At 39.9% G+C, this 12,238-nt stretch overlaps 1 protein-coding gene across 3 annotated transcripts in view; it reads right to left on the bottom strand.

The window, feature by feature from the left end:
* The window catches only part of SLC12A1 (solute carrier family 12 member 1), a 90,433-nt gene that overhangs the window by 19,998 nt on the left and 58,197 nt on the right, over window positions 1–12,238 (bottom strand). For all 3 annotated transcript variants that reach the window (XM_072808299.1, XM_072808300.1, XM_072808301.1), the window contains exon 20: window positions 9,466–9,548. In XM_072808299.1, coding sequence (XP_072664400.1) covers window positions 9,466–9,548 — 83 coding nt within the window. The remainder of the gene's footprint in view (window positions 1–9,465; window positions 9,549–12,238) is intronic.

Genomic DNA, 12,238 nt, shown 5'->3' with positions numbered 1-12,238 from the left:
GGCTACCTTTTATCTGTTTTGGATTCTGATTGTGACAAAAAATTCCTAACTGTTATGTAATGCCTTGCATCTGTCTCTGACCTCAGCCTGCATTGGGTCAGGGTATATAAGACTTCAAAAGCAGTCCCGGGACAGCACTAAAGCATGATGGGCATTCCTGCTTACAGGAATGGTGGGCGAGGTGGCCTCTTGTCAGATCCCCTCATCTTCTTGCTCACTGAGAACAGACACTTAGAAAATGAGCAATATTCTGAGGAACAGAGTAGAAAACCTAGCTTCAGTGTTACACAACTCTGGTAGGGCTTCTGTAAATGTCAACCCTTGGAGCCTGTTGCCTTATCTATCTGGGAAGCGAAGCTATACAAACTCTAGATTTATCAATTATGTACTAACTAAATCTGTCAGGACAGTCACATCCCTAGACGGTGGTGTTATTCAGCTACACAGAATTGTCTGGCCTCTTTCCAGGTCTTAGCAATTAATCTTTTGCCAGTGGCATGAGATTTAAGGTCAAATCACCCATGTGATTTCCCCAAAGCTTCAAAGGTTCTCAAGATCAGCAACTATAGAAAAATCTGAGAAATTAGACTGATGGTATTAAAGTTCAGACAGGAGTTGCTTACCTCTGACGTTCAAAAGGTGAACCCAAGCTGCATTGCACTGGGGGTCGTGACCGATTACAGCTCTGTTGTGGGCTTTACGTGACGTTAAGCAAGTTATTTACTTTTCCTATGCCTCTGATTTCCTATCTGTGAAATGGAAAATTGTAACCCTTCCCCTTTCCTACTCTCTCAGCTCCACAAAAAGAAATAAACACCACTTTCTGCATGGTGCTTTGTTACTCCTGAAAGAACAAAGCAATGAGCGTGTTCTATAGGCAGTGTGTTTATGCAACTTCTGGAAATGGGCTCAGTCATGCAAAGCATATTGGGTATTTTGAGAAGCCTGGGAGTTATTTTAGCAGTTACTATTTATCACGCACACTTTGGGTGCCAGGGACTGTGCTGCATATTACTCCTTCCCCAATGACTCAAGATAGTTACTATTATTACTCTCATTTTGTAGATGAAGAAACCAAGGCTCAGAAAGGTTAAGTAATTTGTCTGATGTCACCCAGTAAATAACAGGGTTCAAATGCAAAGAGGTCAGCTTGACTCCAAATGCTGCATGCTTCCCCCTCTGAAGACCTTTTGCTTTTTTCTCATTACTATTATCTCAGAGCTGTTCCATTAACCTCCAACACTTCATCACTGGGCAAACCCACGCACTCTCAGGCAAATGGTGTAATGCCAAGTTCCTTCCCCAAACTACGGCCTTCACACATGTCATTTTCAAGGGAGGACCCTAAAAATATATGTGCCAGACTGCCCCAGGGCAGCAACACTGGCAGCATCCCTGCCCTGGGTAATGGCCCCCTCGCTACTATCTATTGTTTGGGAGGCTGTGGGGTCACCTCCTCTTTGCAGGTGTCTGGAAGGTGCATATTTGTGAGCTTCTTTGGAGGCAACTGCAAGGTCCACGCCGGGGAAAGTTTCTTTTGCTTTACTTTTTTGGCAGGCTCCAGCACACCCTGAGATTAGGCACTAGTTGCCATGTTCTTTGTCTTCTAGGTTGGACAAGAGAGGAAAAAAGATAAATCCTCCTTTGTAACAGCTGGCTGAGTGAACTGGGAGCTCCTCCAACTATTTGCTCAAAGGTATGTACACAGCCCATCCTGGACAGAGCAAACCACAAAAATCCCAGGCCCCAGAGACAAAACCAGACCTCACTTGAATGCGTCAGATTCAGCAGTCCCCTCAAAGACAACAGACCGAGGCCAACGGAGACAGTCTGTTCTAAGGGGCTAAAATCTGCTTGCCTGGCCATCTTGGGTTTTCACATTCACACAGTGATCCGATCACTTGCACAGTGATTTTGCATATTCTTATTAGAGCTAATTCTTAATTATTCACTTTGTAGGTGATCTAAGGCCTCCTCCTGTGCAGTCCATCCTTTTCGAATTTCGGTGCTAAGCAGAAGTGACGGTTTGATGATCTGTTCTGAATGATCTATCGGGTGTACTGCTTGCCTCTGCTCACGTATGAGTCAAGAAGAGTAGATAGACTTTGTCAAAATCCTTTCGAGAGTACTGGCTAGCTGACTTGCAAAAGTGTGCCACTGGCCACAAGGGGCTGAGCCAAGGGGGTATGAATGGATAGATATAAACTTATTTCCACAGGGCTGACAATAAAAATTACTCATTCCATCACAATCGCATTTGTAATGTTCTGAATTCACAAAGCCCTTTCCATGTGTTATCTTATTTGTTACCAGTTCCAGTGCTGGGATGCAGGCAGAGCTAGTGGCATTCTCCCCATTTTACTGTGAAGGAAACAGGCTCAGACAGTTCAAGGTTGCACAGCTGGTGATGCAAGCTCCTGCTTCCAATTCTAGCATTCTCCCTCGTTACCATCCTCCCTCAGCGATATGCTCTGACTGCCAATATCTGCCTATTGAAGAAATACACAGTCTGCATTTTTTGAAGAAGCCACCCCCCAATTTCCCAAATGGAGAAATGTCTACATTTCCATGATACTCTGATTCCACCTTTATTCCACTAACTATAACTGTATGACAGGGAATAGAGTTTTAAGATACATGTTTATTTTACGCCCTCTAGACCGCAAATTCTTGGAGGTAGCTTATGTCATATTTCATCACCTCCATATATTGAGAGCTTATTTTGTGCCACATACAATGCCAAACATTTTGTGCAGCTATACTATCTTTAATCTGAAACAACAAATCTGTGAGCTAGGTGCTATGATTATTTCCATCTGAAAATGTGAAAAGTGAAACAGAGAAGATGAATAATCTGACTAAGGCTACACAGACAAAAAGTGTCAAGCTGGAATTTGATCCCAGTTCTGACTGACTTTAAAGCCTATGCTTAGACTTCTCACATCCTTAGTTGTGTCCATGCCTCCCTACTAGAGTCTACCACCGAGAAGAGTCTGTTGGAATAAAAGAACAAGTCAATGCTATTCAACACAGTTCAATATATTTGAAAGTATCTCTGGAAAGGAAGGAAAACAAAAGGATAGTTGTCAGGGATGAGCATGCATAATGTACTGTGTTGCAAGGAAGCAGGGTTAATGCTGTATACAGAGTTATAAAAAGAGGGCCTAATAGGGGCCTAATCTGGGCTTCAAGGCAGGCTGGAATGTGACAGAAGTTAGGACAAGCAGGTTTGAGCTGAAGAATGAGAGGCAAGGAAAGGGATCCTTTTCTTGAAAAGATCCACCATCTGGGCATCAGGTGGGAATTTGAACGTTCCATAGTAGAGAAGCCTAGAGTTCTATCACAACTGACAAAACCACAATGCGCGCGCGCGCGCGCGCGCAAGAGAGAGAGAGAGAGAGAGAGAGAGAAAGAGAATAAAAGCCTGCCTGTCTCTCAGTGCCCTGATAATCCGTGAGGTTCTAATGATGGGGGGGGGGGGGAAAGCTTAGACCTTTATAGTCTCTCAGTTGAGTGGGTTTCTTTTTTTTAAATATTTTATTTATTTATTCATGAGAGGCAGAGACACAAGCAGAGGGAGAAGCAGGCTCCATGCAGGGAGCTAGATGTGGGACTCGATCCCAGGACTCCAGGATCAGGCACTGGGCTGAAGGTGGCACTAAACCACTGAGCCACCAGGGCTGCCCCAGTTGAGTGGGTTTCTAACCAATTCTTTAGATACACTCCCCAAGCAGTTCTCATAATAAGAACAAAGAGTGACCCTGAGCCATGCCTTCATACAAATGCCAAAACCCCTTGAACAGTAGTTATCCATTTTCAAGTGTTTTATAAATTGGTTGTATGGTAACTAACTGGAGTGACTACAGTTTGAAATTCAATTTAGTTGTCAAGATTGCTTCAAATATTCTATCTCCTGTCTTTTTTAAAAATATTTTATTTATTTATTCATGAGAGACACACAGAGAGAGGCAGAGACACAGGCAGAGGGAAAAGGAGGCTCCCTGCAAGGAGCCTGATGTGGGACTTGATCCCAGGACCCCAGGATCACGACCTGAGCCAAAGGCAGATGCTCAACCACTGAGCCAGCCAGTTCCCCTTCGTCTTTTTTTTTTTTAAAGATGTTTTTAGAAATAGGCAGGAGTCTACAGATTACGATTCACTTTGAATCTCTCAGATGGAGAGCAGTCAATTATCTGACAGCAGAAGAGCTAGCAGGGAAACTCACTGAGGAATTGTGTCCCCTCCCACTTCACAGCATCCTTACTCTTCATTAATTATTAAATTATGATTCTTTCCTGGGTCAATCAGCTCAGAGCTGTAAATGCTCACATGAATCAACGTGACTTACCCCAGGTGAAGTCTCGTTGAATTGAAGGCAGGAAGCAATCCTGCAGTGGTCGTCTTCCAATCAAGTAATTATTTACTACACTGCCATCTGTCTTTATTTTGCTAAGCCACTCCATCAGACACAGCAGAATCCCCATGCTCTGAGATGGCCATAAATCGTGTAGTACTTACATGGAACACTTGACCGCAATATATTGCGGATCACGTTTCATCACTTTATTCCTAACAGTACAATTTGGACTCTTTGTTGTAGTTGGCAAACTTGCTAAATACCCCTGGGAAGCAAACAATATGAAATACCGCATTTTTGGTGTTGTCAGGCAATAAATTAATTTATTACGAGAAACTATCAGCCATCAGTATCGGAAGAGTTGCTGTGGTATACAAGTTAGAATGTTATGAGCATCGATCTTATTTATATACAAAAGTTATTCTCCTCACATAAGCCTGTGACACAGTATAGAAATAATTGTCATTAGCTGGTAAATTACCTATAAAGCTGATTTCTATTCACTGCTTTATTAACTACAGTATATGGGCACTCTGAATTGCTAATATTTCCTTTAAATTATAATCTGTGATGACACTGTGGTGCCTGTGTTGGAAAAGCTATGATGATAATCATTAACATAGTGTAATGCAATACTTAAGATTTATCAGGCTCTTATTAAGCCCTATATTACAGTATAATATAATGAAACACAAGCTTATTTCTTCCAATTCAAAATCTAATATGAGGGTGGTGTCATAAATTACATAAACTTCAAAACAATGCATAGAAGTGTGGCGTAAAGTTAATTTCTATCATTATGCTGTTGTTTTTCTGCATGTTCGTCATGTATTTGTATAATACTGTTTTTTGTTTATCCTAGATAATTGGTACTTATAATTATTTTGTTAACATCCAACTGTATTTTTCCCTTTCTTGACTAAGAAGCAGAAATATTTCAAACATCAAAGTTGATATAAATTGGATACATCCCTTGGGAAATTAAAAAGGGATGCAGTTCACTGCCAGGATTCTTTCAGAAATACTACAAAATTTGCTTACTGTATCACCTTACAGGACTATATTGATGGTTGCTTTTTGGCAGATGGAGAAGTGAAGGTGGGAGCAATATTTTCCAGCTACATCACATCTTTCGGCTTGAAGAGATCAAGATAACGTACAAAGCAAATGTGTAATCTATATACAAATTGTATTTTGTATTCTCATTTTTTAGATGGGAAAACACTATAGCACAAAAGGCAAAAAAAAATTAAAGCAAAATGTAGAAAGTTAGCAACAGAACAGCTCTCTTAATATTAGATTTTTGTAATCGTTGTTAACATCATGTCTATTTTATCATGAACAACAGGCAGTCCCTCCCCCCCACTTTAAAGGAATTGTTCCATCCCCATATCTCAGGTTTCATCATTGGTTCTCCTTATCTTAGTCATTGTCCTCTCTAGATCTCCTTCCTAAAAGATAGAAGAGTAGTTTCAAATGGACATGGGTCTGAATCTTACCTCTACCAGTTGCTAGCCTTGTGCATCTTGGATAAATTAGCCGTAAAATGGGGATAAAGATAGTGCATTCTTCCTTCTTCATAGGGTAGTTGGGATGACAAGTGTTATGGGTGAACATTAAGTACATACATGGCAATAAGTGCTCAAAAATGGTTAAGAGCGCCTGGCTGGGCACAGAGCATGTGACTCTGGATCCTGGGGTTGTGAGTTCAAGCATGTGACTCTGGATCCTGGGGTTGTGAGTTCAAGCCTCACGTTGGACATGGAGCCTACTTAAAAAAATGCTAGCTGTTGCTGCTAATGTATTAAGTTCTACTAGAAAGAACTATGAATTAATCATGAACACTGGGAATTAGTATATCCATCTGTAAATGTAAAATGTCCATAAAAGACAATAGGGACATAAAAAAAAGGGAAGCCTGAGGCACCAGAGTATCCTCTTTGCTACGGTTTTGCACAGGATAACTCTCAGTTTTATTTTTTAAAGCTATTCATACATAATCATAGAGTATACACATTGGATAGTGATTCTCTATCCTATGTAAATGCTTGATCTCCAGTTTCCTCTTCTTTCTCCTTCTCCCTTACCAACACACCAGAATGGCTGCATCAGGAAGTTGGCCTAATCCTCGCACGCTGCCTGCTGTTATGATGGAGGTAATCATACATGGCCAGATAGAATCTGGACCGTCAGGCACCGGCACTCTCAGATCCCTTGGAGACTTTTCCTTTCAACTGAACCGATCCTGCAAAATTCAGATCTTCCTCTATCTGATGACCAACTACCACTAAACAAAAACTGGACAACCAGCAAGACTCCTCCACCCTCAAAGAGACTTGAGAGCATTGTGCATGATCCTCCTCAATCTACCACTCCACCCTATCTACATACCTCATAATCAATGCTCACCTCTCTTGCTCTAATTTTAGAAGATGAAGCATTTTTTAGTTTTTCTCTTTCAAGCCGCCTCTTCCATCCACACCCTTCCCTTGATTCATCCTGTTCCTCCAGAATCTTACTCCACGGGTTGCCTTTATTTTTTTTCCCCCTCTACCTTCAATCTCTCACATTCTCTTGGACCCATTTCCCCAATCTGAAATATCCCCCTCTCTTCCATTCTAAGGTCGATGGGTCTTCCTATGATAAATCTTCTCAATCTCACTCTCCTTTGCATCCAAACTTCTAAAGGTGTTGGGCCACTCCCATATTCTCTGCTTCATTGTCTCATATTTTCTCTTCAACCCACTGTAATCTGGATCCTGTCAACACAGCTCTATAGATAATATTCTCACTAAGGTTATCTGTGCCATGTCAATTGCATTTCATTCACAACCTTACTGGAATTTCCTGCTATATTTGACAATAGTGATGATTCTTATTTTGAGCACTCTGCTCCCATGGCTTCCATGACACCACAGATTCCTAATTCCTTTACCTTTCTGAATGCTCCTTTCCTGCTCCTTCTTTGGGGCTCATCCCTTGTGTCTTGGGGTTCTTGACTACATGCACTCTTTGGGTTATATTTTCCAGTGTCGCTGTTTCAATTTTCATCTTAACTATGTTGTTTTCTGTATCAATCCACTCGGCTTGCCACAACACATACCACAGACTGGGTACTTAAACAACAGACATTTATTTTCTCACAGTTCTGGAGACTAGAAGTACAAGATCAAGGTGTTGGTAGGATGGTTTCATTCTGAGGCCCCACTCCTTGGAACATAGATGGTTGTCTTTTCCCTTTCCTCTGAGTGAATCTTCTCTTTTGATAAAGATATTGATTAAGGCCCATCCTAGTGATCTTATTTTATCTGACTTACCTCTTAAAAGACCTTACTTCCAAATACAGCTACATTCTGAGGTTGGGATTTCACCATAGAATTCTGAGGGGACATAGTTTGGCCTATAGCATCTCCTAAATCTGCATCTCCAGATCACATTTCTCCTTGAAGACCAGGACTGTCTAACTGGCTATGGGGTATTTCTGGTAGAAACTCCCAAAGGAGATTATTTAAATCTACTCTTCCTCTGTGTTTCTCTTTTTTTTTTTTTTAAATTTTTATTTTTTTATTTTATGATAGTCACAGAGAGAGAGAGAGAGAGGCAGAGACACAGGCAGAGGGAGAAGCAGGCTCCATGCACCGGGAGCCCGACGTGGGATTCGATCCCGGGTCTCCAGGATCGCGCCCTGGGCCAAAGGCAGGCGCCAAACCGCTGCGCCACCCAGGGATCCCTGTGTTTCTCATTTCCACAGGTAGCACTGCTTGAAAGTACTGTTGTCCTTTCCACTCCATCCCTGGTTCTAGTTCAGGCTGTTGCCTTCTCTGCCTTTGATTATCATAAAAATCTTTTTTTTAAAAAATTTTTGATTTGTCTCCCTGTTTCCATTCTAGTCCCCTTTGAGTCCATGTCCCCTCACTAAAATCTCTTCAATTGTTCCTCATTGTTTGCAGAATATGTCCACACTTTTTAATATGGCAAATGAGGCTTTTAAAATCAGGATCATGTATCAGCCGCCTCAAATTTCACTACTGTCTGCTTCGTAATTTCTATTTCAGTAACACATATCTGTTTTGGGTAGCCCATATACCCCATTCTTCCATAATCTCATGTATTCACACCTTTGCTGATGCTTTTCTCTTTGCCAGGAATGCTGATCCCCAAACTCTCTCATTTCTCCCTCACCCAACATTGCCTAATTAATTCTACTCATCTCTAGGGTAATTTCCTCCAGAAAGACTTCTTGGAGTATGATGACCCCCTCTCTTTCCCATTATACTCTATTAATATACTTGTTAGCACATGAATAATACACCCATACCCATTTCTAGGCTGTGAATCTCTTGAGGATACAGACTCTTATTAGGCTTGGTTAACCCAGCACTTCATTTACACCATGCCTGGTACACAAGAGACATCTAGAAAAATATCCCTTTGTTTTAGTGTCAGTCATCAGTGGACTCTATTTTGAAGTTCATAGAAAGAGGTAAGTCACAAATTAGTGCCCTGTCCTAATTCAATGACTCTTTAGATGTGTCCTTTATTTCATATGTAAGAGAGTATATTTAAACGCTTAGGACTAAACAAGTATACTAAATCCTCTATAGGGAAAAAGCAGAATCACTAATCTGAATTAGTGTTTCTGCCTTGGACTTAGATTAGTGATACACAGTCTGATACATTCAGGCTCATTTCCATGTTAGCTGCAAACCAGATCATAGACTCTGAAAAAAAAATACATGGTTTTTTCAAGGAAAGAATTAATCTTTGTTTTCTCAAACTTCTTGCAGAAATTAATTCAGCAGTTTATTTCACCAAAGATATTCATTTTCAGTGATGCTGGCTTTGTGGTTTTGTGATAAGAAGAATAATTTATGACTGCCCTGGATTATTCTGTTTTTTATTTACTTAGACAAAGGCCTTTTGTGTTAGCAATGGAGAAAACACCAGGGAAGTGTACACATCTCAGATCAGCACAAGAATGTAAGCTCCATCGTTAGGGGTTTTATCTGTATTGTACACTGCTGTATCTCTAGCATACACCTAGAAAAATGCCAGGCGTGGAATAGGTGCTCAACAAATATTTGTTGGTTAATAAAGAAAGTACATACCTTGCACTTGAAGAACCTGAGAGATGTCAAACCCTTGGTTGATTCTGACTATGACCACACCAATCTCAAAATCAAATGCATCACTGAAAGTAAAGGCAAAGTGGTTAGTAATTTAAAAGACTCCTTTAATCCTGAGGCTTTGTACTACTAATAAGAAATTCTAAGATTCTCAATTCTAAGATTTTAATGGAACTAAACTGTGAAAATTCCCTTAGAAGACAGCCAAGAGATGATGCCTTTTCTGTTAGTTTGTTTTTCTCCCTTTCTGCCTTTTAAAAATGTATTTTGGCAAAAGGTAACTAATACATTTACTCTGGAACCAATTTATTCAAATAATACTGTCACCTAGAATTTTGATTGAGAGTTTGTCACATACTTTTAAAATAATTGTTTCTTTTCTAATGTAAGCATATATTTAGAACAGAGAGTTTCCAGGTTGCAAAGACCCTTTGAAATTATTAGCCAAATCCCTACTTACTGAGAAAGAATCCTACAACATTTCTGACGTCAAGTTCCTGGCTAAAAATATCTCCAGATCCTCCAAAGAACTTTCACCATTGACTCTGGGCAGAGCATTTGAAGTGATGCTTTCTCATGACAATCCTGTGCCATTGAAGTTGGCTGTTGTGCTTTATCTACACTCGATTCAATAGATTTAGATTATTAGAAGGAAAAGAAAGTCTCTCTTTCTTTTATTTCTCTTCTTGTAGAATATTTTTTCTTAATATTTTCCCCTAAATATGGGGCAAACCAATCAGTACTTTTGAGTTCATTTGAAATTTTCTCCTTGGAGGTTGCTTTGTTCAGTCTCGAATGAATCTGAAGCCTTGTACACTTCCCATCGGAGGTCACCCTCTACCAGAAATAATGCAGTTTTGATTGTCTTACCACAGGCAAACAAGTTTCTAATAGCCAAAGTGAACCTGAATTATCAAATAATGATATAAATAAATTCAGTGTAATATGAACATCCATGCAAAATTCAAATTGTAAGTGATCTTCATCAAACAACATAGACTCATTGTAGCAAAAGTTGCCACAAAACAAATTCATGGTAAATCTTGTTTCCAATTGTCTACAATTATAAAATTTAGACAATGCTTTCCACAAGAAATATTTGGATCCTGCATTAGGCAGAATAATTTTAGACACCCCCCCCCACCAACCCCGCCAAGATGTCCACATTCTAATCCCTGACCTGTGAGTATGTCACCTTATATGGCAAAAGGGACTTCCCAGGTGTGATTAGATTAAGGACTTTGACATGGGGAGATTAACCTAGATTATCTGTGAAGGCCCAGTGTAATCACCAGGCTCCTTAAAGTGCATTGGGGAAGCAAGAGAGGTCAGAGTAATCTGAGGAATATTTGACCCATCAAAAGCTTTGAAGATGGAGGAAATGGGCAATAAGCTGTGGGCTGCCTCTAGAATTTAGAAAAGGCAAGGCTAGGGATTCTCTTGTAGAGCTTCCAGAAGAGAATATAGCCTAGCCCACACCTCAGTGTTAGCCCAGTGAATTAGTCTCAGACCTTTAGCCTATGAAATTTGTGTTGTTTTCAGCCACTAAGTTTGAGGTAAATTCTTCACAGCAGCCAGTGAAAACTAATACAGATTCTAATTAAAATTAAACCATATCTAATAATATTATAAACATTTAAAATCTTTTACTCAAAGAAAAATGATAAAATACTATACTATTGTAACAATACCCCTATGTTAACAATTATACCATGCTTTAAGTCATAAAATAAAACCAAAGAGAAAGGGAAATATAACACAAAATGGATGTATGTCTTCCTTCTATGTTGACCTCACTGCTGTGGTAGTAAAGTCATTTAACTTTACTAAGCTAGCTAAGTTTTATACAAGTACAAATTTGAGCCACCTTAACATTGAACTTTACTACCGAGAAGACCAATTATTAATTTGGTATAAAAACCAGAAGTCTCCTTGGCCTATTATTACTGGGTTTGATTATTTTGGTACCTTTGGATTTCTAGAATGTTTGGAATTGTGGGGAGGGTGGAAGACAACCCCAGATAATTTTGTATCAACTAAAGGACATTTAATAACTGAAGGTTTACATATGTCTTTCTGTTTGCTCCAACCCTTTTCTTCTGGAAGATGAAGGTGAAATTTCTTTTCTCTCCACCCTTTCCCTCCCCTGGTGGTAAAGATGAAATTTTACTGAAGAATCTGGATAGCAGAGAGCAGATCTAAGCTATTTCCAAGGATGGTCAGCAACTATGATTCTAAATATATCAAAATGCTGGTTGCTGAGCATGGTAAAATTCTGACCTTGATCACCTGCTTTAGCCTTAACCTACTGAACTTAAGGCATCAGCAGGGGCCACAGTAGGTGGCATCCAGACCTCATACCTTCGGGGAACACAATTTGGGCAAATGCATTTAATACACAGGTTCTCCATGTTAGGAGGATTATTAAGTGAATTTCTGTTTCATAAGTAATGCATATAAATTTCAGAAAATGAAAATTATTGTCTTATACTTCTTTTCAACAAACTAATACTTGAATGCTTTTGTAATGTTCCCCAAACCTCCCCCAGATAATGATAAATATGATGTTTGTTCTAGCAGGGGCCAGCAACACAGCCTGGTATAAGAAGCACTGTGTGTGTATATAATTATTTTGAAGATGTGAAGATTTGTTTCCTGTGTATTACAGACTTTTAAAGTACAGCCAGACTTCTCAGGGCACACTCTCTGCCCTATGGTATTGAATCAGAGCAAAGCCAGACTCCAGACAGAAAAT

This window comes from Canis lupus, chromosome 32 (genome assembly GCF_048164855.1).
Source record: "Canis lupus baileyi chromosome 32, mCanLup2.hap1, whole genome shotgun sequence".
NCBI lineage: Eukaryota > Metazoa > Chordata > Mammalia > Carnivora > Canidae > Canis > Canis lupus.
This window is presented reverse-complemented; position numbering and strand designations above follow the sequence as displayed.